Consider the following 26,948-nt stretch of genomic DNA (forward strand, 5'->3'; position numbering starts at 1 on the left):
ACAATCTTACTGCTCTTGCACTTTACGCGATAAATTTAACGAAAGAAGGAATTCATTTAAATTGTTCTAAAAAATTAACAATTCATTTTTAAATTAAAATCAAGTGAACTTGACAAATGGTTGCAAACGTTGAAATGAATCCCCCCCCACCCCAAAAAAAACTTCTCAATGAGATGTAAACCAGTGCCTCAACCAAATGGAAAGAAACTGCAAAGTGCTACAGTACAAAGGGATCTGGGGGTCCTGGTGCATGAAACACAGAAGGTTAGTATGCAGGTACAGCAGGTGATCAGGAAGACCAATGGAATCTTGGCTTTTATTGCAAGGGGGCTGGAGTATAAAAGCAGGGAAGTCTTGCTTCAGTTATACAGGGTACTGGTGAGGCCACACCTGGAATATTGCGTACAGTTTTGGTTTCCATATTTAAGAAAAGATATACTTGCTCTCGAGTCAGTACAGAGAAGGTTCACTCGGTTGATTCCGGAGATGAGGGGGTTGACTTATGAGGAAAGGTTGAGTAGGTTGGGCCTCTACTCATTGGAATTCAGAAGAATGAGAGGCGATCTTATCGAAACATGTAAGATTGTGAGGGGGCTTGATCGGGTGGATGCGGTGAGGATGTTTCCACTGATGGGTGAGACTAGAACTAGGGGGCATAATCTTAGAATAAGGGGCTGCCCTTTCAAAACTGAGATGAGGAGAAACTTCTTCACTCAGAGGGTAGTAAATCTATGGAATTTGCTACCACAGAGAGCTGTGGAAGCTGCGACACTAAATAAATTTAAAATGGAGATAGACAGTTTCCTAGCTGATAAGGGAATTAGGGGTTACGGGGAGCGGGCAGGGAAGTGGACGTGAGTCTAGGTTCGGATCAGCCATGATCCTATTGAATGGCGGAGCAGGCCCGAGGGGCCATATGGCCTACTCCTGCTCCTACTTCTTATGTTCACTGTACCATACGTGTGGGAAAGGTACAATGGTACAGTCACTTTGTACTATAATATTAGGGGATAATAGTCCATGTAGATTGGTAGAGAACGGAACTCTCCCAGGTCTACGATATGTGAGTGACAACCAACTAATCTCACAATGACAGTTAGAGAATTTGAATTTAGTTAAAAAAATATCTGGAAATTAAAAACACATCCGTTTCACTAATGTCCTTTAGGGAAGGAAAGGAAACCTGCCGTCCTGACCTGGTCTGGCCTGTATGTGACTCCAGTCCTACACCAACATGGCTGCCTCTTAACTAACAACCCATTCAGTTGTATTAGGGATGGGCAATAAATGCCAGCGACGCCCACATTCCGAGAATGAATTTTAAAAGCACCTTCGGCTAGCCAGTGCTATCTAATAGCCGGTACTGATCTGGGCCCTGACTAGGAAGAGTCACTGGATCTCCGCCCTTCTCCCTCACAATGAAGGACTGCTGTCGATTCATCATGACTTACTCTCCCTCTCCTCCCCAATAGAAAATTCAGTGCATCGCAGGGGGGGTTGCAATTAACTGTTACAGCAACCATGAAATCTCCATTTTTCCTCTTTTAATCACTTCAGGTCCTTGCAACATCTGGGGAGAAAAAACTGCATCCGTTGGGTTTACTTAAAGCATCTGTTTGATTCATTAATGGTTCGTAATTCAATGTAAAACTGAATAATCAGCACAGCTGATCTCGGTGACTGATTACAGTGGCATTAGGAAGCTGAAACTTGAGTTATTTTGCAACACAAACAATAAAATTGCAACGGCCACACAATTTATTAAAAGCTAATGAAGTGTCATCCTCAAACAAACATTCTAAATCACAGCACGTATCCGAGTTGAAAGCTCCAGTAAGCCCAAAGACTTTCACCACCTGTCACCTTTGATTCAGGCCCATTCTCACCTGGAAAGTGAATCCGTCTCCCGTCGTCGCATTCTGCAAATATACACGTTATAATTAGGCTCACGGATAAAGCATCTCCCACAATCCACAGTAATAAATAAAAGTGATGTAACTGCCCGAGTGTAGCAGAGCTGAATTATTTGAGGGCTCGTTTTTGTTAAAGCAACGGTTGTCATTTGTCACATCTCATTGAATTTTTATTAAGAAAATCACTGCAGACCCGAGGCCTGGTGACTATTAACCTCAGAGCAACGAAGCCCAAGAAAAAGGTTGGATTCTACGAGTTTTAACTAACTTCAGAAGATTATCAGAGAAAACTGATGTGATTTTTCTGGAATCCCAATGAGATTCAACTGGACGATTTCAGTCGTGTCTTTTGAACCCTCTACTATCCCATCCTCTCCCTCGAAATACATAGACACACACCCCTAAACATACATAAACCCACAGACCCTATACACACACATCCCCTTGTAGTTAGACACATATACCCACACACACCCTTTACAAACGTACACCCTTATACATACAGACACACCCCTACATATACATACAGATCCCTAAATACACGCACAAGCTTCTAATCAGTCTCGTTATTGGAAAAAACAAATCTTTAAAATGGAAGAAAGGTGCTTCATCTAAAAGTGCTGAGATACTGAGTGATAGATTTTTGTTGGCTAAGGGTATTGAGGGTCGTGGAACCAAGACTGGTGGATGGAACTGAGGTACAGATCAGCCATGATCTCAAGGGGCTGAATGGCATCCTCCTGTTCCTATATTTGCTTCACAGTTAATAAAATGTCAATAAAGGTGGTCTGTCGCCTGGGTGGGCTAGCAGGGTAGCTAAGGGGGAATCAGAGAATGTAGAATATTTGGATTTCCAAAAGGCATTCGATAAGGTGCCACATAAAAGGTTATTACACAAGATAAGGGTTCATGAGGTTGGGGGTAATATAGTCGCATGGATAGAGGATTGGTTAACGGACAGAAAACAGAGGGTAGGGATAAATGGATCTTCTTCAGGTTGGCAGGCTGTAACTAGTGGGGTGCCACAAGGATCAGTGCTGGGGCCTCAGCTATTTACAATCTATATTAATGACCTAGATGAAGGGACCGAGTGCAATGTATCCAAGTTTGCTAATGATACAAAGCTAGGTGGGACAGTAAGCTGTGAGGAGAACACAGAGTCTGCAAAGGGATATAGATAGACTAAGTGAGGGGGCAGTAAGGTGGCAGATGGAGTATAATGTGGGGAAATGTGAGGTGATTCACTTTGGTAGGAAGAATAGAAAAACAGAATATTTTTTAAATGGTGAGAAACTTTCAAATGTTGGTGTTGAGAGAGATTTGGGTGTCCTCGTGCAAGAAACACAGAATTAGCATGCAGGTACAGCAAGCGATAAGGAAGGCAAATGGCATGTTGGCCTTTATTGCAAGGGGGTTGGAGTATAAGAGTAAGGAAGTCTTGCTACAATTGTACAGGGCCTTGGTGAGACCACACCTGGAGTACTGTGCACAGTTTTGGTCTCCTTATCTAAGGAAGGATATACTTGCCTTGGAGGCGGTGCAACGAAGGTTCACTAGATTGATTCCTGTCCTATGATGAGAGATTGTGTAGAATGGGCCGATACTCGCTGGAGTTTAGAAGAATGAGAGGTGATCTCATTGAAACATACAAGATTCTGAAGGGGATTGACAGGGTAGATGCTGAGAGGTTGTCTCCCCTGGCTGGAGAGTCTAGAACTAGGGGTCGCAGTCTCAGGATAAGGGGTAGGCCATTTAAGACTGAGATGAGGAGGAATTTCTTCACTCAGAGGGTTGTGAACCTTTGGAATTCTCTGCCCCAGAGGGCTGTGGATGCTCAGTCTTTGAGTATATTCAAGGCTGAGATCGATTGATTTTTGGACTCTAGGGGAATCGAGGGATATGGGGATCGGGTGGGAAAGTGGAGTTGAGGTCGATGATCAGCCATGATCTTATTGAATGGCGGAGCAGGCTCGAGGGGCCATGTGGTGGAGCAGGCTTAGGGGGCCGTATGGCCGACTCCTGCTCCTAATTCTTTTCTTATGTTAGAACTTCAACCCTCCCCTCGCCTGACGTCTTTACTCCAGGGTAAGGTTTGCAAAGTGCTAGTTTGGAATAAAGAGATGAGGCGATTCCCTGCACCAGCCACATGCTGGGCAAGGACAGAATAAGGAGTCTAATTGTGGGAATATTTTCAGGTAAAATCGTTCCAGAATCTGAGTGGAGGTGTTTAATTAGGGCAAAAATTCACCCCACGAAAACCAGTTTCTGCGGTGTGGTTAGAGCGAGATCATCGAAATCTGCCTCAAAATGTTCTTCAGTACAATTCGAGCTTGGTGTATTTTTTACCTTATTTCTTTCTTTGTGTCTCTCTTTGCTAACGATTTCTTCCAGAACTTCACCATCGCCTTTAATAAGCCTGCAGTCATTTAAAATGTAAGTTAGCACGTTATGGTAATTTTTAATCCTTTCTATTTATCTAAAATTAAAATTAATACAATCAGAATTATTACCAATGTTCTCAACTTATCAAAAAGAAAAATGTTTAGTCTGTAAATCACGATGGAGATCTGATTAAATGTGTTTTCAGCTGCCGTGTCCATAATCAATCAAGCTTAATTCTGGTGGATTTATGACACATACAGGAGTGTCACACAATGCTGTATCAGCAAGAATGATATCTCGCTCACCGTTCTATTCCTATCTTACTGCAACGTTTCAAAGCGCCCATCAGTGGCCACAATGGAAACAGCTGTTTAAAGAAAGACAGATACTTCGACTGAATCAATCCGCTGTGTTTGGTGTGTTTACCCTCTGTAATCTACTCAGTTTGTTGCAAGATTATCGTGCAGATGTCACAAATGAGTAACTCCTTTCCTGGAGTGAGTCCTGCAGTGGTAGCACTCTCGCCTCCGAGTGAGGTCACAGGCTCGAACCCCGCTCTGGACAGTCCCGGCAAGTGGAGACTGGAGCTCCGGCTTGGAATTTTGGGTTGACATCCAGCGGGATCCTCGGGGTGAGGGTTCCCCCCGCAACCCCCATCCCCATTCGTATGGGTCGCAGGAGGCCATAAAACCCTCCCATCGTACAGGACTAACCCCCTCCCAATCGGCTGGGGTCAGGATACTCACGGCCCATGGACGGAGTGTATCCGTCGCGGCCTGTCAGACTGTTAATCAGCCGCCAATCCTCCCACTACTTCACACCATTCTCTAAGGGAAGAGCATGAAGATACAAAAAACAAATTCCTTTCTTTGAAATCCATTCACTCTTGAGATCCTCAGATCTCCTAGAAACTGCAGGTAAATCCCGGAACACACTGAAAACTAGAACTCTGTGGAATGAAGCGCTGATACCACCTGAGCAACGTTTCCTCTAAGCCGCACTCTCTGCCGGTCCTGTGCCACCTGGGACCGGCTTTGCTAATAAATTTCGCACGTGTGAAACAGTGAATGGCCGCACAGCCCCTTAAAGGGGCCATGTACCCCCCCAAAAAAATTAGGGGGAACATTGCACCCGAGTCCCTCGGTTAGGATTCACGGCAAACGATCAACGGTGTGGTACACACTGCCACCGAGTGGATGCACCATGTTATTACAGAAATCCATTCTGATCGTGCGGTCTTTGGATGGGATCTGCTGCCCCTTTTGTTTGGAGGGTGACTGCTGGAGGGCGGGTGGGGGGGCTATTACAGTTCAATTAGATTTTTAAAACTAATTTTCTCATATCACATGGAGTCCCTGAACATTTTAAGCGGGCGGGTTATTAGCACCACGTTCCATGGGGCAGTGAAACCTCACACTTGTCCAGGTTTCCATTCTCAAGCTGATGATTTGTGGTCTTCAAGGCAAAAAGGATCCCGGAATACGACCCCCCAAAACACGCAATAAAATCGGATGGTCACTTCCTCAGCCGCTGTTATCCAAGGGGTTCGGTGAATTCAAACTGCAACAGCGAAGCTTGAACAAATTATAAATATGGTCCAAACCCTGTTATTATGTCACTTTCTTTAACACACTCCTGTGTTTGTTCTACATAATCTACGGGTGGTGTATATAATTTTAAATTGCAGGTTTCAAGAACTTTCTGCCATTCAATGCAACATTGATCCCACAACAGAATTATACAGTAATCATTGCATTCCTGTAGGTACATTCTAAAATAATTTACAGTAAGTTAAAAGCAAATTCTATAAACTGCATATTATGAATGCATATGGAACTTTATAACATTTATATTGCGCCTTTCACGACCTCAGAACCTCAAAGCGCTTTACACCCAATGAAGTACTTTTGACGTGTAGTCACTGTTGTAATGTGTTGGTTGAGGGATACTGTAATATGTTGGCCAGCATACCAGGAGAACTCTCCTGTTCGAATAGTGCCCTGGGATCTTTTATATCCACCTGAGAAGGCAGATTGGTCCAACGTCTCATCCGAAAGACAGACCCTCCGACAGTGCAGCGCTCCCTCAGTACTGCCCCTTCGACAGTGCGGCACTCCCTCAGTACTGCACTGGGCGTGCCGGCCTGGATTATGGGCTCAAATCTCTGGAGTGGGACTACGAACCCACAACCTTATGACGCAGAGGTGAAAGTGCTACCCACTGAGCCACGACTGACACCTATGGTTTTTCAGGACACTGCATCTTTAAAGGTCAGTGTTGATGGGACTTGCACCAACTCTGCTCATCTGGTGCAAAAAAAGTAGAGAAGCAACTTTTATTCAAAGTATTCCCCATTCATTTTCAAAAAAACGTTACTGAATTTGTTTTAAAATGGCAAATCTTTACGGGGAGACCCATCTGTTGTGACATCACTGATATCCAAAGTGACTCCCATGAAGGCAATGGCGATGTGGCTTTGAAGCAGCCTAACATTCCGAGCGCGCTACGATGGTCTGAGGTCAGAGCATCCACTGCGATAGTGCCGTCGCACCATCTTATCGGTGCTGTTATCGTGGGTCTTCACAAGATTTGACATTTTAAAATGTCGAGGGTAATTTTATGAACATCCATTTATGAATACAGAAGCAAAATACTGCGGATGCTGGAAATTTGAAATAACAACAGAAAATGCTGTAAATACTCAGCAGATGAAGGGTCCCAGACCTGAAACGTTAACTCTGTTTCTCTCTTCACGGATGCTGCCTGGCCTGCTGAGTATTTCCAGCATTTTCTGTTGTTATTTTATGAATACAGAACATACTTTGAATTGAAAGCATTCCGCCATAGATTTAGCTTCCTGTAAAATTTCCAGCTATTATTGCCTTCTTTCCCAAAATGTGATTCCCCTCTTTCTCCCTTCTAATGGAAGCCAAGTATTTATTTTAGAATGGGGAGAATAGGCAGGAGTCAGTGTCTGAAAGAGTTAATTTTAGTTAAATATTTAGTCAGAATTTAGCTGATATTTATTTTAACGTGCTGATAGACCAAACCGTGCATTTCCAGAATTTTCTGAATTGAAGTTTATTTCCCCATTCATCCATTCGTACTAATCGTTACACACCTAACCTTTCAGTAGTTAGTGTGTCTGCTGCTTCCCTCTCTGGTGTTCTCATTCTAAGAGAGAGTTAAATGGGTTTCACACTGAACTGATATCGGTTCGGTTTAGTTTGTACCGAGGAGCTTGCTGATCTTCCAAACCTCCTGAGTAAAATGTGTGCACACTGGGTTAATCCAATAACTTTACCTCGTTCTGCCAGTTTCAGGATCCACTACGCGTCGAATGACACTCTGCCTGGCGTCCCACTCCTCTCTCGTCATTGGTCGCATGGCCTGAATTCGAGCTTTCTGTTCGTCTGTAACGACTGAAAGGTTAGTGCGTGTTATGGCGAGGTGCACGCGAGGTATACTGAGGTTTAAGATTTGCCGCCCCTTTCACATTCCCTACTTTAAAGACTGAAATAAATGCAACTTATAAATACAGGAGCAGTGTCGGTACCTTGTGACGGAGGGGAAACAGTGAACGCTGAGCAAGAGGGAAAGGCACAGTCGAAGGGAAAGGTTTGGAGATTTTTGAACGTGGAGAGGGAGGTGACCGAGTTACTGGCAATTAAAAGATTTCTGTATTACTGTCTTTTCTTAATTTTCTTTTATTCATTCTCGGGTTGTGGGCTTCGCTGGCAGGGCCAGCATTTATTGCCCGTCCCTAGTTGCCCTGAGATGGTGGTGGTGGACCTTCTTGAACCGCTGCAGGTTTGATACAACTGAGGGGCTTGCTCGGTGACTTCAGACGACAGATAGGAGTCAACCACATTGGTGTGGGACTGGAGTCACATATAGACCTAGACCGGGTAAGGACGGCAGGTTTCCTTCAGTAAAGGACATCAGTGAACCAGTTGGGATTTTACGACAATCCGACAGAGTCATGGTCACTTTTGCTGACACCAGCTTTTTTATTTCCAGATTTTAAAAAAATCTGAATTAAATTTTCAGACTGCCCTGGTGGGATTTGTGCTCACGTTCTCGGGATTATTAGCCCAGTAACACTACACTGTTGATCCCCCTTGTTATAGTCACAGTTTGCTTTTTGTTCCTGGTATTGCCCCTCCTGCCGCCGAACTTCCTCCTCCAGCATGAGGAGATTGGAAGTTCTGGGCAGTGAATTTCTCTGAGGCTGAACAGGGCAATTTTCCTGCCAGTTTTGACTCTTCCCCCCTCAGTCGGAGGCACTCACTGTTGTATAGCTCCCTCACTCTCGCTGTTGTACAGCTCTCTTCTCTCTCACGTTCTCTGTCTCCCTCCCTCACTCTTTCGCTGTTAGACAGCTCTCTCTCTCCCTCTCTCTCTATCTGGGAGCTCAGCCAAAGAACTGGTCAAACTGTGTCTGTTGAGAGTTGGCAAGTGTACAGAGGTGCTGAAGCTGCAATTTGTTATCGCCACTTGGGAGTTTGGTGCGTTACACTGAGATGGAATCGAGCGATAGCCTGATAAAGATGCTGAGCACTGTAAATGTGAGGAATTGGGGAGATTTTACAATCACTGTCAGGCCAGGAATCCCACCGAATTGGAACAAGCTACTGGATTCAGGTTCTATTTTCTAAAGTCCACCAAGCCCATTGCAACCTGTGAACTGAAACCAAGAGAGGTGAGTTCACCTTAGACAGGCCTGGGCTCGCTCAGCCACGGTGTGTGTGTGTGTGAACATATTACTGCTGTAAACTAATTCACTTTTTAATACTTGCCCAATTTTAACTCTTAAATCTCTTTAAACAAACAAGAGGTCTCAGTGAGTGTGGTGTTACCTATCGCAGAGTCCTCCGGACACTCACTCAGCTCTTCCGAAGGCCCAGCCATTTCCTCACTCGAAATCCTCACGCCCACTGGCGTCTCGCTCTTTATCTTCATTTTCTTCTTCAGTTTCTTGAGTTTCTTTTTCGCCTTTTTAGTTTTTTTCTTTTTTTTCGAACTGTGACTCCTTTGTTTACGCTTCTTTTTGTCCTCTGACGACCGGTCGGAGGAGGAGGATGAGGATGAGGAAGAAGATGACGAATTATGTTTCCTTTTGACTTTATTCTTCACCATGTTTCCCTCAGTCTTGCTCGGAGCAGGTGCTGAGCTTTGGGAAGGTTTGTGTGAAGCCGGCGGGCTTTCGCTGCTGCTGCTCCTCTTCCTTTTTCTCTTTCCCTCTTTTTTAACTTTACTTCTCGACCCATGTTCACTCCTGCTTTGCGAATCCTCTCTCGAACGACTGCGACCCATTTTTGTTTGTTCGAAGATTACTTAAAAATGCTAAAAGAAACATGTTGCAATATCAGTCACCTCCTCCACTGCAGTACAAACACTGTATCCAAATACTGCACAATTCCGACTGCTTGCCAGTGAATGATTCACCATATTCTTAAACCAGCACTTCAACAATTTCATGTAGAAAATCAGACACCAAATTTTATCGGCCACAAATAATTTACATGTTCCATCAGCAAATTAACAATATGTTTCTGAGCAGAGGCGTAGAATAGAAACTAAAAGAGGTGATACTCTGTAAGGCACTAGTTAAACTGTCAGAGGGGCAGTACTGAGGGAGCGCCGCACTGTCGGAGGGGCAGTACTGAGGGAGCGCCGCACTGTCGGAGGGGCAGTACTGAGGGAGTGCTGCTCTGTCAGAGGTGCCGTCTTTCGGACGAGATGTTAAACCGAGGCTCTGTCTGCCCTCTCGTGGATGTAAAGGATTCCATGGCTCTATTTCGAAGAAGAGCAGGGGAGTTCTCCCCGGTGTCCTGACCAATATTTATTCCTCGATCAAAATCACTAAAACAAATTATCTAGTCATTATCAAGTTGCTGTTTGTGGGATCTTGCTGTGCACGAATTGGCTGCCACGTTTCCTACATTACGACAGTGACTACACTTCAAAAAGTACTTCACTGGCTGTAAAGCGCTTTGGGACGTCCTGAGGTCATGAAAGGTGCTATAGAAATGCAAGTCTTATCTTTTTTTAATCGGTAACTACAGGTATTAAAGACGGTGAATTCCCCCAAACATCCTGATGCCAGAGCAGTAATTACTGGGGTCCGAATTCTTCACCATGGGTCACTGCATAATGCGGGTTTCACGCATTGCCCAGTAGAGTCATAGAGTTATACAGCACAGAAAGAGGCCCTTCGGCCCATCGTGTCCGCGCCGGCCATCAAGCCCTGTCTATTCTAATCCCATTTTCCAGCACTTGGTCCGTAGCCTTGTATGCTATGGCGTTTCAAGTGCTCATCTAAATGCTTCTTGAATGTTGTGAGGGTTCCTGCCTCTACCACCCTTTCAGGCAGTGAGTTCCAGATTCCAACCACCCTCTGGGTGAAAAAGTTTTTCCTCAAATCCCCTCTAAACCTCCTGCCCCTTACCTTAAAACTATGCCCCCTGTTTATTGACCCCTCTACTAAGGGGAAAAGTTCCTTTCTATCTACCCTATCTATGCCCCTCATAATTTTGTACACCTCAGTCAGGTCCCCCCTCAGCCTTCTCTGCTCTAAGGAAAACAACCCCAGCCTGTCCAGTCTCTCTTCATAGCTGAAACGCTCCAGCCCAGGTAACATCCTGGTGAATCTCCTCTGCACCCTCTCCAATGCAATCACATCCCTCCTATAGTGTGGTGACCAGAACTGCACACAGTATTCCAGCTGTGGCCTAACTAGCGTTTTGTACAGCTCCATCATAACCTCCCTGCTCTTGCCTTCATTAGCCGAGGCATAGAATCTAAGTATCCCATATGCCTTTTTAACCACCTTATCTACCCTGGTCCTTTCGGCTCTAGCCCTACAGGGTGTGTGTTTACACCTGTTGTAGTGTTGCTGTGATGCTAAATCTGGATTGTAAACAGAGTCGATGGAGTGACATAACACTCATCACATTGGGGACTCGATAGTGAGACCCCTCAGCAGCAGGGCTATTCACACCTCAACAGCGTATACCTGGCCACAGTGATTATCGCTATCCTCTGCAATCCAGGCTCCAAGCTCGGATTTCCTTGCGTCCGCAGCCTCTCGCCGTCAGAATGACAATGAGCCTCGGATTACGGATTTGGAAGAGCTGGTGTAAATCGGATCTCGGTACCCACGGTGAACTCTCAATTGATTCGCTCTCCGTCCGCTGTACGTGGTGTAACTACACTGTCAGGAGGGGGACGGGTAAAAGCTGCAAACGGAGAAAATGTTACAACTGAACCAATCCAAATATTGACATATAATCGAAGTGCACTGCACAGGAATTGCTCCAAGCAAGGTTTGTACAAGGTTCCGTGCCCAATGGCTTCGGTCCCACACTCCAGAACTTACTGGGTTGGTTTCAAGCACAAGGATTTCAAAGCAGAGCCAAGGAATGATATCGCAGCAGCAGCAGCCGGTTATACTGCCTTCGTAGCTCCCTTCTCTAACACTCAGTACTTGGAGCAATGCTAGTCAATAATGCTGACTGTACTTTTATGAAGCACTCGTTTTACAGTGGAAGCCTTGGGAACTTGGCAACTTACTGTACTTGTGATCCAATGAGATGAATACCACGTTTCCAGCTTTAAAATTCATACTTGAAAAAGGTAAGCGAGCAGCTTAAATAGAAAACTATGATTGACCTTTCTAATGCTATCTCGACTGAAGAATATCTACCCGTCTGGAAAGTTAAGGGGTTAGAATAAACTAGGAATAGCACTGAATAGTCACATTTTCTGATTTTAAGAGATTGTAAAAGACTTTAAACCTTTTGTATATCCACTTAAACTGCAGAATATCTTTTAGGGTTGCATTCCCTGGAATTTCAAAGGCTAAGGGGTGATTTGATCGAAGTTTTCAAAACATTAAGAGGATCAGATAGGGTAGATAAGAGAAATTATTTCCGCTGGTTGGGAAGTCTTGGACTAGGGGGCATAGTCTAGAACTTAGAGCCAGGCCTTTCAGGAGTGAAATTAGGAAACACTTCAACACACATAGATAGGGTGGTAGAAGTTTGGAACTCTCTTCCGCAAACAGCAATTGATACTAAATCGTTAAATTTTAAATCAGAGATTGACGGCTTTTTGTTAACCAAAGGTATTAAGGGATATGGGCCAAAGGCAGGTCGATGGACACAAAAGCAAAATACTGCGGATGCTGGAAATCTGAAATCACAGCAGAAAATGCTGGAAACACTCAGGGCAGCAGAAATTAATGTTTCAGGTCGGTGACAATTATATGAAGGTCTGAAGGTGGCCGGGCCACAGGCGGTGGATGGGGTGAGAGCAGATCCCCAGGATCTGACTCAATGGCCTCCTGTCATTGAAAGAACCAACCGCCCGCTGCTGCTCTTTCCTCGCACGGTCTGATCCCCGAGCCCGGCCCTGGCAGCGGAGCTTCATCCCCGGCCTCGGGCCCGGCATTAACCCCCGGGAGCGGAGCTTCATCCCCGGCCTCAGGCCCGGCATTAACCCCCGGGAGCGGAGCTTCATCCCCGGCATTAACCCCCCCGGCCCCGGGAGCGGAGCTTCATCCCCCGGCCTCGGGCCTTTGCCCACAGGCCCTGCGCTCTCCCCCCGGGCCCAGCAGCTTTGAGGAGTTGAGTCTCTCCGGGGTCCGGGGCCCGGGGCCGCTCCGGGTTTGGGTTTTTTTACCTGTTGATTTGATTTTTTTAGTTTGTTTTCTCTCCAGCCGCTTCCGGTCACCCAGTCAAGTGCCACTGCGTTTTGTGTTCGTCCGGAAAACCAAACCCGGTGCAAAAAGGCCCCACCCCCACCCTGAACTCTCCCACAGGAACAACTTTTGCTCATTTACAAACAACAACATTAAAAAGAAAGACTTACATTTCTGTAGCGCCTTTCACGACCACCGGACGTCTCAAAGTGTTTTACAGCCAATGAATTACTTTTTGAAGTGTAGTCACTGTTGTAATGTAGGAAACACGGCAGCCAATTTGCGCACAGCAAGCTCCCACAAACCGCAATGTGATAATGACCAGATAATTTTTTTTGTTATGTTGATTGAGGGATAAATATTGGCCAGGACATCAGGGAGAACTCCCCTGCTCTTCGAAATAGTGCCATGGGATCTTTTACATCCACCCGAGAGAGCAGCCGGGGCCTCATTAAAGTGCAATACATTTAAAACAAATGAGCGTTGGAGTAACTTTAGATTGCTCCTTGTTACAAAGACTTTGCATATATAGTTGCATTTCTACAACACCTTTCATGACCTCAGGACATCCCAAAGCGCTTTACAGACAATGAATTACTTTTTGAAGTGTAGTCAATGTTGCCAACTCTGGTTTGACATATTCCTGGAGATTTAATCATGTGACATTTGCCCACATGGCATTCCATCAGGTGACACCACTCACACGATGCTTAATCACATGACATTTGATCACTGTTTGCAAAATGTTATTGCATTGACCTTAGTTCAGTGTTTTATGCACCAAGCCATTACCAAAATATTTTGACTTTTTGGGGGCGAAATTCGCCTGGAGGGCCATTTGGGGCGGTAACTGGAAAAAGTTTGGAAAGTTAGTGCCCGGTGCTAATGATTCTGAGACTCACCTACATTCCCTGACATCACCCCAGGAAGGGAGAGGGACGCTCAATCAAGTGCTGATGTCCTCAGTGGGGTGCTACAGGGGCGCTAACACCAGAGAGCTGCCGAATTTCAGGTGAGTGCCAAACAGGTTTGATCGCTTGCGCTGCTTCTTTCCAGCTCTGAAAGGGGAGGTTCGATCATTTGCAGCTTTGCTTGCTCCGAGGGGAACAAACACAGATTGCCGACCCTTTCATTGCTCTGAGAAGAACTGCCTAATAACCAACAAATCACACCCTAATGCGAATGAAGATTCCTCATTCAGCAGCAAACTCTGAAATCTCAAAAACGCTTCCAATAATCAAAAGGGCTCTTTGCTACTGAGCAGCAAAGAGTTCGGTGTCCCGGCCGACACAAGCAACAACCGGGAGTGGACACCTTTAAACAGCGCTCCTCCACAGGCCTCCCGACTGGAAAACACCTGCCGAACCTCTCGCTAAAAAAGAGACGCACAGGCGGGTGAAAAAGGGGAATTTTGCATCGGGTGCGCTAACGGGGGCGATGCACCCGGTGATGATGTCATGATCTCCGGGCGCAGAAGATCAGGGCGAAAACCGGTAGCGCTGCCGCTGAATTTCGCGGGAGGCGCGGTTATCGCCTCGAGGAGGCAGAAAGCCATTAGCGCCCGTTAGCGTCTCCCATCGGAGGCAGAAACGAGGGGAATTTTGCCCCCTTTGTCTCCTAGTGAGATGAATAACAATTTATAAATCAAAGAACACAAAAGAATAGATTTATGGATAAGTTAGCTGCGCTCGGGAGACCCATCGCCCATTCTGGTAGTCTGACTCCTGGCCAAAGCGGGAGGGTTGGGAACCCTAATTGTAACATAGGAAATGTGGCAGCGGATTTCCGCACAGCAAGCTCCCACAAACAGAAATTAAATAAATGACCAGATAATCTGTTTGTGATGTTGGTTGAGGGATAAATATTGGTCAGGACACGGGGAGAACTCCCCTGCTCTTCTTCGAAATAGTGGCATGGGATCTTTAACATCCATCTGAGAGCAGACGGAGCCTCGGTTCAATGTCTCATCTCCGGTAGTGCAGCACTCCCTTAGTACTGCCCCTCCGACAGTGCAGCACTCCCACAGTACTGCCCCTCTGACAGTGCAGCACTCCCTCAGTACTGCCCCTCTGACAGTGCAGCACTCCCTCAGTACCGCCCCTCTGACAGTGCAGCACTCCCTCAGTACTGCACCTGTGACAGTGCAGCACTCCCTCAGTACCGCCCCTCTGACAGTGCAGCACTCCCTCAGTACTGCACCTCTGACAGTGCAGCGCTCCCTCAGTACTGCACCTGTGACAGTGCTGCGCTCCCTCAGTACTGCCCCTCTGACAGTGCATCGCTCCCTCAGTACTGCACCTGTGACAGTGCAGCACTCCCTCAGTACCGCCCCTCTGACAGTGCAGCACTCCCTCAGTACTGCACCTCTGACAGTGCAGCGCTCCCTCAGTACTGCACCTGTGACAGTGCTGCGCTCCCTCAGTACTGCCCCTCTGACAGTGCATCGCTCCCTCAGTACTGCACCTGTGACAGTGCAGCACTCCCTCAGTACCGCCCCTCCGACAGTGCAGCGCTCCCTCAGTACCGCCCCTCCGACAGTGCGGCGCTCCCTCAGTACTGCACCTCTGACAGTGCAGCGCTCCCTCAGTACTGCACCTGTGACAGTGCAGCGCTCCCTCAGTACTGCCCCTCTGACAGTGCAGCACTCCCTCAGTACTGCCCCTCTGACAGTGCAGCACTCCCTCAGTACCGCCCCTCTGACAGTGCAGCGCTCCCTCAGTACTGCCCCTCTGACAGTGCAGCACTCCCTCAGTACTGCCCCTCTGACAGTGCAGCACTCCCTCAGTACTGCCCCTCTGACAGTGCAGCACTCCCTCAGTACCGCCCCTCTGACAGTGCAGCGCTCCCTCAGTACTGCCCCTCTGACAGTGCAGCACTCCCTCAGTACTGCCCCTCTGACAGTGCAGCACTCCCTCAGTACCACCCCTCAGTACTGCACTGGAGTGTCAGCCTGGATTTTTGTACTCGCGTCTACTGGAGTGGGACTTGGACCCACAATCTTTTGACTCCGAGGCGAGAGTGCTACCCATTGAGCCACGACTGACAGCCCATACAGTGTGACAAATTTACATCGGCAGTAGCGATTTGAAATATGCCAATAGGAATTTATAATGGAAAAAGTTGACACAAAGTTGTGCAGATGTACTACTTTTAATATATATACATAATGAAGCAAAAAGTAATTTACATTCCTCTAAAAGCTCCTTTGCATCTCCCACCAGTCATTAGTGAGTACACTCAAACTACAGGTGAAGAATCACTGGTCTTATGATAAAAAATACAATCCTTTGCGCTGCTGCAGTGGTGCGTCAATGCACTGTAGCGCGTCAATGCACTGTAGCGCACATCACCTGGACATCAGCTCGCTGCTGCTGTTTTGTCAGTTTGAGGGAATTTATTGCTCAGTCACCTTGCACAGATTTTGTGTATTCCTCAGCAAGCAGTTCAATAAAGCGACTCGTGCCAGCTCTCCCCACAGTGGGAGCAAAACTGGAACAAGTGAGAACCAATACGGGAAGTGAGTTGGCCATTCCTGAACCAGTTGTTGCTGGGCGTGACCCATAGCTTCAAACTGTACACGTTGGTGACCCGAGTACTATTATTAAGTTATTGCAAACATCTGCGGAGTTATTGCTGCGGGTCGTGGATAGTGTGAGAGGTTAAAGGTTGCTGCTGAGCGTGTGTAGTAGAAGAGGTGCGAGTCTAGACCCAGAACCCAAGTGCAGAGATTAGGGATGTATCCCAACATTAACATCCTTCATCATGACTGACTGACTGACACACAAACACACACAGTCTCTTTCTCTCTCTCACTCACTCTCACTCACACACTCTCACTCTCATTCTCGCTCTCTTTCTCACACACTCACATTAATTCTCTCTCACTCTCATTCTCACATACACATACACACACACACTAACACACACACACATACGAGTTACCAGATATTCAGGAGATATTTGCTTAAATAATGAATTGGAATTAAAGTTTCCTACAATTCTTCGATTACAAAGGCACATCTTCAGCCAAACACTAACAGAGGTGTCTCCTTGTGCAGTAGCACAGCTCGCGAGCGGAGCAGGACGAGGGTTTGATTGGCGATCGTTCAGTTCGTTCCTGTTTACCGATCCTAACCCCGCTTGAAATTTATTAATTCAAGGTGCAGACGTTCACTGCCTGCTGCTGGTCCTCTACAGGCTCGGAGGTAAAACCATCCCCGAATCCAACTGCTTCCTCCAACTGTGGCTTCCTGTCGCACATTGGGCACAGCTTGTTGCGGACCTGAGACGAGCGCATCCATATGATGAGATTCCAGCGCTCGCCCGAGGAGATGGGCAAGGCTCCGTGACAGTGCTGGCCGCGATGGAGCAATCCGTGACTCACTCTGTGCTCAATCTCTACACACTCGGTCTCACTTATTGGAACCTGAAACCACAAGGTGCAAACAGACCATAAATTAATGTTTATATACGGGTACGCTGCGATTTCAAATCCCACCATGGCTAGTTTGAGAATTTGAATTAAGTTTAACAAAATCTGGAAATATAAAGCTGGGATCAGTAAAAGTGACCGTGAAACTGTCGGATTGTCGTAAAAACCCAACGGGTTCACTGATTCAGGCAAGAGACTCGACAAACAGCTCCCACAAACAGCAATGTGATAATGACAGGATAATCTGTTTCAGTGATTGTTGTGCCTCAAGGGGTTTTATACTCTTACCTATATAACAATTAAGAAGGACTCCGGGCCCTGCCTTCGATCTAGTTTCTTTTCTTTCCAGTTTTGAAGAAGGGTCCAACCCGAAACGTCAACTCAAATTTCTCTCCACGGATGTTGCCTGACCTGCTGAGTTTTTCCAGCATTTTCTGTTGTTATTCCGGGGTGGAGAGTTTAGTTAACGGCCATTTTATTTACAATGTGCTTCTTCACTCAATGCACTACATTTCCCATAGTGCATTGCAAATCACCACTACAGTATCCCATGTGGGACAATTCTAATACACATTCAAAATACACAACATATTTCCTCCCCCTTAAAATAGAATGTCCACAAAACAGAATAACTGAAAATGACTACAACTTTGGAAGAGAGGGTAGACTGCCTCTACATTCCGCTAACCCTGGGGATTGTTCTGTCCCATGCACACAGGTTAGCACTAACTGTAACTAAGGCGCTCTGGAGGCTGCCTTTCTCTTTGGGGGTAATGCCTAGTCTCAGGAGCAGGCTCTGGCTGGCTCTCCAGTGACCCTGCAGGCGTGGCTTCCTCCCTTGATGGCACAAGAGTGGATGGTGCCACCGTCTCAGGGTCGGACGACCAGTCCCTGCTGGAGCCCCCAGCAGGTCCTTGATCCTCTGTTTCTTGGGTTACCTGTGGCGACTGTCTTGGCAGTAACTGGTCTACATGCCGTCTCTATGTTCGGTCGTCTCTGGTGCGGACTCGGCATGAAACGGGGCCCGTCTTTTGAATGACCGTAGCCGGGACCCACCACCCCGGGGTGGTGTAGTTACGCGCGAGGACTTTGCCCCCCACCACAAAGTGTCGTTCTTTGGACCTCTGAGCTCGTCTGCTGACTTGATCCTGCTGATTGGCGTGCATCACTGCTTCTGTGGACGTTGGCCTCAGCAGGCGTGTCCGTAGCTGCCTTCCCATGAGTAGGTAAGCAGGAGATGCTCCAGTCGTAGCATGAGGCGTGTTTCAGTATTTCAGCAAGAAAGCATTCAGGCGCTGCTTTAGAGGAGCATCACTTCTTGCCGCTTTCAACGCGCGTTTCGGCGTTCTGGCAAATCTCTCCGCCAATCCATTCGTGGATGGATGATAAGGCGCGGAGAACGTGTGCTGGATTCCATTGCTCTTGAGGAACTCCTCCATCTCCTGGGATGTGAACTGTGTTCCATTGTCGTTTACGATCTGCTCCGGCAGACCAAATCGCCCGAACATCTCTCTCAGGGTCTCGATGGTTTTCTCCGTAGTGGTAGTGGACATTACTGCAACCTCCGGACATTTGGAATGGGAGTCCACCGCGACCAGGAACATCGCTCCTTCCACTGGTCCCGCGAAGTCCAGATGGATCCGTTGCCACGGTGTCGCCGGCCATTCCCATGGATGCAGTGGCGCTGCTCTTGGCGTATCCCTGGTTGTCTCGCATGATGGGCATGATTTCGCTTCAACTTCAATTTCATGATCCAGACCGGACCACCAGAAGTAGCTTCGTGCCAGCTCCTTCATCCGGACAATACCACAATGTCCTGAGTGTAGCTCGTTGAGGACATGTTTCTGCAGCTTTGGTAGTATGATCACTCGCATGCCCCAAAGGAGGCATCCTGACGTGACAGACAACTCCTTCCCTCTTGACAGGTAAGGTAGGAGCTCAGGTGGTGCGTCTGACACCCGTGATCCGTCTCCTCGCATCACCCGATCCAGCACCTTGGATAGCGTAGGGTCCACTCTGGTCTCTTTCTTGACCTGCCGGGCCGTGACAGGGGCATTGCTCACCATGTCAAAGTAGAAAATCTTCTGCTCACAGCCTTCAGAGGGCACAGGCAGCGGAAGTCTTGACAATCCGTCCGCATTGCCATGTGCTGCTGACCTCCGGTATTTGATGTTGTAATTGTGAGCGCTTAACATCAGCGCCCAGCGCTGCATCCTGCACGCTGCCAGGGAGGGTATTCCTGTGTGTGGACCAAAGATCGATGTCAGAGGACAATGATCTGTCAGCAAGGTGAATTTCCTTCCGAACAAGTAGTGATGGAACTTTTTGATTCCAAAGATGATGCCCAAAGCCTCTTTTTCGATCTGCGGGTATTTCACCTCCGCCTTGCTCAGGGACCTTGACGCGAATGCAATCGGCTTCTCTTCGCCTGAGGGAAAGATGTGGGACACGACCGCGCCGACGCGATAAGGCGACGCATCACAGGCCAGCTGAATCTGCAACGATGGGTCAAAGTGCGTCAGCACTCTGGGGTCAGTCAAAGCTGCTTTGGGTTTCTTGAATGCAGCTTCGCACTCCTTCGTCCACGCCCAGGCCTTGCCCTGACACAGCAACTCATGTAATGGCTTCAACAGTGATGCCAGCTGTGGAATAAACTTTCCGTAATAGTTCAGGAGACCTAGGAATGACCGCAGCTGGCCGACATTTGTAAGTGCAGGAGCGTCGGCAATGGCTTTCACTTTCGACGGTGCTGTGTGTAGGCCGTCCGCGTCGATGACATGGCCTAGGTACTCCACTGATGGCTTGAAAAATTCGCATTTGTCCTTGCGAACGCGTAAGTCATATTCTTCAAGTCTTCCCAGTGTCTTCGTCAGGTTCTGCAGATGCTCGTTGTCATCCTTTCCTGTGACAAGGATATCATCGAGATAACATTGTACCCCTGGAATGCCGCTTAAGATCTGGTCCATAGCCTGCTGAAAAAATGCTGGTGCTGACGTTATACCAAAGGGTAGGCGGCAGTACCTGTAGAGGCCCTTGTGGGTGGTGATGGTGAGATACTTCTGTGAGTCCTCTTCTACATGCATCTGCAAGTAGGCTTGGCATAGATCAATCTTGCTAAACTTCTGACCGCCTGCTAGACCCGCAAAAAGATCTTCAATGATGGGGAGGAGGTACTGTTCAGCTGAGAGCACAGGATTCACTGTTACTTTGAAATCTCCACATAAGCGAACCGTGCCATCACTCTTCATCACTGGTACCACGGGCGTGGCCCACTCACTGTGCGAAACCGGCACCAGGACCCCTATCTTGACCAGACGCGCCAGGTCAGCCTCCACCTTTGGTCTGAGGGCGTAGGGAACATTCCTGGCCTTCAGGAATCGTGGCTGGCTGTCAGGCTTCACCTTGAGTTTGACCGTAATCCCCTTCATACTCCCCAATTCTCCGTCAAAGACAGCCGCATGCTTTGTCAACACTGCCGCTAGCTCCGCCTCTTCGACTGACACCGCATTCACTTTTTTCCAATCCAGATGAATTTTCTCCAACCATGGCCTGCCCATCAGGGATGGATAGTCACCCTTGACCACGTAAACTGGCAGCATCACGGTTTGTCCATTAAGCTCCACCTTGACCTCCGTCTTACCCAGCATTGGGACTGTTTCCCCAGTGTAGGTCTTTAAGATGAGCTTGGCCGGCGTCAGTGATAGGTGGTTCAGTTTTTCTTTGAATAGCTTCTCTGAAATCAAGGAGACAGCGGCCCCCATATCCAGCTCCATTTTGACCAGTATTCCCTTTAGTAGTGGAGTGACTCCTTAGCCTGATGAGCCTCCATTCACCGTTAACACATGGAGATTCAGCTCCCCATCAGAGTCTGTGTCACTGTCTTCCTGTTCTTGTTTCACCATGTGTAGGTTTTTCTTTTTAGAACGCCAGTTGGATGTGTTTCCTTGTTTGTTTTTGTGTGTCTCTGTGTTTGCCCTTTACACACACGTTCAATGTGTCCTTTCTTTTCATATTTCCGACAGGTCAGGTTTTCACACCAGCAGTCAGATGGCTGATGACCTGACCTTCCACATCTGTAACACTCTCTGGCGCCCCTTGCGTGCTTATCCGGTGTAGCTGCTACCCTGTGCACTCTTGTTGCAGCCCCCAATAGCTGTGCATCTTTAGCTGCTAACTCCATAGACACAGCGAGCTCCACTGCTGATTTAAGCGTCAGTTTGTCAGTTGTGAGCAAGCGCTTCTGTGTTGCTTCACATCTTAAGCCACACACAAACCTATCACGCACATTGTCATTTAGAGTTTCACCAAACTCACAATGCTCAGTTAGCTTCTTTAGCACTGCAACATATTCGGCTATGGACTCACCCTCCCCTTGGTTTCGTTTGTGAAACCTGAACCTCTCGGCAATCAGCAGCGGCTTGGGTGCGAAATGTGGTTCCAAAACTGCCACAATCTGATCATATGTCTTAGCGCCGGGCTTATCCGGGTGCATCAAACTCTGTAACAAGCCAAATGTTTTTGCTCCGATCACACTGGGGAACGTCGCCACTTTCACGTCATCTTTAATGCCATTTGCAGTCACGAAAAATCCGAAACGCTCTGTATAAGCACTCCATTGCTCCGCCGTTTCATCAAATGGTCCAAACGCCCCGGTTAGCATAGCCATTTTGTTTTCTTTTTTTTTCTTTACAGTCCTTTTCCTCCACTTAAAAAAAAAAAAATTTTACAGTCTTTTTCCTCCACTTCGTTTCACGGTATCGTTACTCTCCCCCTTCTTATTTGTGTAACACACGAACCGCCACCTTTACGAGGCGATTGCATCAGCACTAAACTGCGGGCGCGCCATTAAGAAAAGACAGGAACTTCTTACTTTAAACATCGCCGATTCCAGTGCAAAGTGATGCGCAAGTCCGTTGTCCTCGTCGCCAGTTTTGTTGTGTCTCAAGGGGTTTTATACCCTTACCTATATAACAATTAAGAAGGACTCTGGGGTGAAGAGTTTAGTTAACGGCCATTTTATTTACAATGTGCTCCTTCACTCAATGCACATTTCCCATAGTGCATTGCAAATCACCACTACGGTATCCCATGTGGGACAATTCTAATACACATTCAAAATACACAACATATTTAAGTTTAACAAAATCTGGAAATATAAAGCTGGGATCAGTAAAAGTGACCATGAAACTGTCGGATTGTCGTAAAAACCCAACGGGTTCACTGATTCAGGCAAGAGACTCGACAAACAGCTCCCACAAACAGCAATGTGATAATGACAGGATAATCTGTTTCAGTGATGTTGGTTGAGGGATAAATATTGGCCCAGGACACCAGGGAGAACTCCCCCTGCTCTTCTGAGAATAGTGGCCATGGGATCTTTTACATCCACCTGAGAGGGCAGACGGGACCTTGGTTTTAACGTCTCATCTCTGACAGTGCGGCGCTCCCTCAGTACTGCCCCTCCAGCAGTGCAGCACTCCCTCAGTACTGATCCTCCGACAGTGCGGCGCTCCCTCAGTACTGACCCTCCGACAGTGTAGCACTCCCTCAGTACTGACCCTCTGAAAGTGCGGCGCTCCCTCAGTACTGCTCCTCCGACAGTGCAGCGCTCCCTCAGTACAGCCCCTCCGACAGTGCGGCGCTCCCTCAGTACTGCCCCTCCGACAGTGCAGTGCTCCCTCAGTACTGATCCTCCGACAGTGCGGTGCTCCCTCAGTACTGCCCCTCTGACAGTGCAGCGCTCCCTCAGTACTGCCCCTCCGACAGTGCGGTGCTCCCTCAGTACTGATCCTCCGACAGTGCGGTGCTCCCTCAGTACTGCCCCTCTGACAGTGCAGCGCTCCCTCAGTACTGACCTTCTGACAGCGCGGTGCTCCCTCAGTACTGCCCCTCCGACAGTGCGGTGCTCCCTCAGTACTGCCCCTCCGACAGTGCGGCGCTCCCTCAGTACTGCCCCTCCGGCAGTGCAGCACTCCCTCAGTACTGCCCCTCTGACAGCGCGACGCTCCCTCAGTACTGACCCTCCGACAGTGCAGCACTCCCTCAGTACTGCCCCTCCGACAGTGCAGCACTCCCTCAGTGCTGATCCTCTGACAGCGCGGCGCTCCCTCAGTACTGCCCCTCCGACAGTGCGGTGCTCCCTCAGTACTGATCCTCCGACAGTGCGGTGCTCCCTCAGTACTGCCCCTCTGACAGCGCAGCGCTCCCTCAGTACTGACCCTCTGACAGCGCGGTGCTCCCTCAGTACTGCCCCTCCGACAGTGCGGTGCTCCCTCAGTACTGCTCCTTCGACAGTGCGGTGCTCCCTCAGTACTGCCCCTCTGACAGTGCAGCGCTCCCTCAGTACTGCCCCTCTGACAGCGCGGCGCTCCCTCAGTACTGCCCCTCCGACAGTGCGATGCTCCCTCAGTACTGCCCCTCTGACAGTGCAGCGCTCCCTCAGTACTGACCCTCTGACAGCGCGGTACTGCCCCTCTGAAAGTGCGGCGCTCCCTCAGTACTGCCCCTCCGACAGTGCGGTGCTCCCTCAGTACTGCACTGGGAGTGTCAGCCTGGATTTTTGTGCTCAAGTCTCTGGAGTGGGACTTGAACCCACGACCTCCTGACTCAGAGGCGAGAGTGCCGTCCACTGAGCCACGGCTAACTTGGCCAGGAGTGTCACACTCACCGGTTAAAGGTCAGTGGTACTGGCGGAGGGAGGAAGCGAAGGTAACATGTGGGAAATGTGAGGGAGAAAATGACAGTCTATTATGAAACAACAGAAAACTTGACTATATTTTCTACAGTACCTGTCTCATGCCTCCAAAATAGAGGTTGCCTTCACTAAACTCTTTCCCGAGTGACACATTTAAAGTGACTTCAGCGTTGTCGTAATGGAAACTTAAATCACGGTCTTGGTTTACAGCGTATTTCACTGCGAACGCCTTGTGACTGTCCAAGACCCCACCGCCACAGTCTGGGTAAAGAAGCGACGCGATTGGCTGAAGGTAATCCTCACGCAGCGACGCCATAAAAGTCTCGTCGAACCCAAGCTCGTTTAAAAGCACCTTGACCGGAGGATGAAAGGGTTTTAATCTGTGCACTTCATAGTCAGTACGTACAACGAGAAATTAATCTTGAAGGTTAACAACCAAAACCCTCAAAGCATACTGAATTAAAAATAATTATGCTCATATTTTCCCCTAATATTTCTGCACAAGTAATTAATACCATTGTGTTTTAACTGTTGCAAATTCTGGTCAGCCAAATATCTTGTGTGAAGAGATCCCGGTCAATCTCCAACGCCATTACACGAGGAGTCAAAACCAAGTGTTAGGGTGAGATGAAAAAAGGCTTGCATTTCTATAGCGCCTTTCACGACCCCAGGACATCCCAAAGCACTTTACGAAGTGTAGTCACTGTTGTAATGTAGGAAACGCGGCAGCCAATTTGTGCACAGCAAGCACCCAGAAACAGCAATGAGATAAATGACCAGATTATCTGTATGAGTGATGTTGATTGTGGTATACATTATTGGCCAGGGTGGAGAACTCCCCTGCTCTTCTTCGAAATAGTGCCATGAGATCTTTTACATCCACCCGAGAGGGCAGACGGGGCCTCTGTTTAACGTCTCATCTGAAAGACGGCACCTCCGACAGTGCAGCACTCCCTCAGCACTGCACTGGAGCGTCAGCCTAGATTTTATGCTCAAGTCTCTGGAGTGGGACTTGAACCCACGACCTTCTGACTCAGAGGCGAGGGTGCTGCCCACTGAGCCACGGCTGACACAGCGATGAAGAGGGACGGGAAGAGGCTCGTGTGGAGCCTAAACGCTGGCATAGAACAGCTGGGCTGAATGGCCTGTTTCTGTCCTGTACATTCTACGTAAGTCTAGCCTTCAGCTGAAGAGTGACTCTCACTGGGGTACGGGTTCCACAGACACTGACTCTCACTGGGATACAGTTCCACAGACACTGACTCTCACTGGGGTACAGTTCCACAGACACTGACTCTCACTGGGGTACAGTTCCACAGACACTGACTCTCACTGGGGTACAGTTCCACAGACACTGACTCTCACTGGGGTACAGTTCCACAGACACTGACTCTCACTGGCGTACAGTTCCACAGACACTGACTCTCACTGGGGTACGGGCTCCACACACTGACTCTCACTGGGGTACAGGTTCCACAGACACTGACTCTCACTGGGGTACAGTTCCACAGACACTGACTCTCACTGGGGTACAGTTCCACAGACACTGACTCTCACTGGCGTACGGGTTCCAGACACTGACTCTCACTGGGGTACGGGTTCCACAGACACTGACTCTCACTGGGATACAGTTCCACAGACACTGACTCTCACTGGGGTACAGTTCCACAGACACTGACTCTCACTGGCGTACGGGTTCCAGACACTGACTCTCACTGGGGTACAGTTCCACAGACACTGACTCTCACTGGGGTACAGTTCCACAGACACTGACTCTCACTGGCGTACGGGTTCCAGACACTGACTCTCACTGGGGTACAGTTCCACACACACTGACTCTCACTGGGGTACAGTTCCACACACACTGACTCTCACTGGGGTACGGGGTCCGCAGACACTGACTCTCACTGGGGTACGGGTTCCACAGACACTGACTCTCACTGGGGTACAGTTCCACACACACTGACTCTCACTGGGGTACGGGGTCCGCAGACACTGACTCTCACTGGGGTACAGTTCCACACACACTGACTCTCACTGGGGTACAGTTCCACAGACACTGGCCTAGAAATTCAGTGGGCTGCGCCACCAGTTAGCGCCCTAAGAGGGCACTTAGTGGGTTTAGCGCCACTGGCCACGCCTCCTGCGAAATTTAGCGGGGCGCTAATGGCGACGCTAGCCGTTAGCGCTGCACCGCCACCGATGACGTCATCGGTGTGCACAGCGCCCCGCTACCGCCCCGATCGCGAAATTTGGTAGCGCCCCCTGCTGTAACGCCAGTCGCAATTTGCGACCGGTTCGTGGGGGCCTACCTGCGGCGTTAGAGGCGCTGAGCGGCCATTTTTTTTGCTGGCCGCCTGCCAGCACCTCTTCGCGCAGCCGTCCCCGGCCTCCTGTTCCTGCCAATCACAGAGCTGGTTTTCAGGCATGTGGTTTAATGTAATGTGTTGCTGGCGACATTAATCGCAGCGGACTGACCGGGTGTGATCATATCTTACCCCATAGTTATTCATGCTGTTGGGCCTGCCCTTCGGCATGTCAGAGCGTTCAAAGTTCTCGAGCTCTCCAATGAACTGGCTGCAGAATTCCGCAGTGAACACTGGCAGTGAATAAACCCTTTCGGCTACAAGAGAAATAGAAAGGAGCGCAGTCAATAAATAAATTGGTGTCCTTGTAAACGTTTTACGTGCGTTAAAAATCATTTAAACAATCTGTACAAAATTCAAATACAATTACAACAAGGCATATAAACAGGAACAGGAGGAGGCCGTTCCGCCCCTTGAGCCTGTTACACAGGAACAGGAGGAGGCCGTTCCGCCCCTT

At 48.4% G+C, this 26,948-nt stretch overlaps 3 protein-coding genes across 10 annotated transcripts in view; 1 reads left to right on the forward strand and 2 right to left on the reverse strand.

The window, feature by feature from the left end:
- Positions 1–1,735: 1,735 nt before the first annotated feature.
- On the reverse strand, positions 1,736–24,241 carry arl6ip4 (ADP-ribosylation factor-like 6 interacting protein 4). Of its 7 annotated transcripts, none has more exons than XM_086011882.1 (5): positions 24,220–24,241; positions 9,155–9,641; positions 7,600–7,717; positions 4,260–4,329; positions 1,736–1,919 (listed from the first exon to the last, which is right to left on the reverse strand). In XM_086011882.1, exons 2-5 carry the CDS (start codon positions 9,609–9,611, stop codon positions 1,860–1,862), a joined length of 705 nt encoding a protein of 234 aa, XP_085868008.1. In that variant the 5' UTR covers positions 9,612–9,641; positions 24,220–24,241; the 3' UTR covers positions 1,736–1,859. The 7 variants fall into 7 exon arrangements, with proteins under 7 accessions (XP_085868008.1, XP_085868006.1, XP_085868007.1 ...); XM_086011880.1 differs by lacking the exon at positions 24,220–24,241 and adding an exon at positions 12,981–13,084; XM_086011881.1 differs by lacking the exon at positions 24,220–24,241 and adding an exon at positions 11,871–12,959.
- LOC147103516 (gypsy retrotransposon integrase-like protein 1) overlaps positions 11,533–26,948 on the forward strand; it is a 76,269-nt gene continuing 60,853 nt past the window's right edge. Inside the window, exon 1 of the mRNA XM_086011875.1 lies at positions 11,533–11,933. Within this exon, the coding sequence (XP_085868001.1) occupies positions 11,891–11,933 (43 nt within the window). The 5' untranslated portion in view covers positions 11,533–11,890. The remainder of the gene's footprint in view (positions 11,934–26,948) is intronic.
- ogfod2 (2-oxoglutarate and iron-dependent oxygenase domain containing 2) overlaps positions 16,131–26,948 on the reverse strand; it is a 41,066-nt gene continuing 30,248 nt past the window's right edge. For both annotated transcript variants that reach the window (XM_086011878.1, XM_086011877.1), the window contains exons 5-7: positions 26,624–26,748; positions 24,220–24,477; positions 16,131–17,425 (exon numbers count right to left, since the gene is read on the reverse strand). In XM_086011878.1, the coding sequence (XP_085868004.1) occupies positions 17,150–17,425; positions 24,220–24,477; positions 26,624–26,748 (659 nt within the window). In that variant the 3' untranslated portion in view covers positions 16,131–17,149. The remainder of the gene's footprint in view (positions 17,426–24,219; positions 24,478–26,623; positions 26,749–26,948) is intronic.

This window comes from Somniosus microcephalus, chromosome 19 (genome assembly GCF_052327205.1).
Source record: "Somniosus microcephalus isolate GS21.2 chromosome 19, FLI_Smic_1.0, whole genome shotgun sequence".
Lineage (NCBI taxonomy): Eukaryota > Metazoa > Chordata > Chondrichthyes > Squaliformes > Somniosidae > Somniosus > Somniosus microcephalus.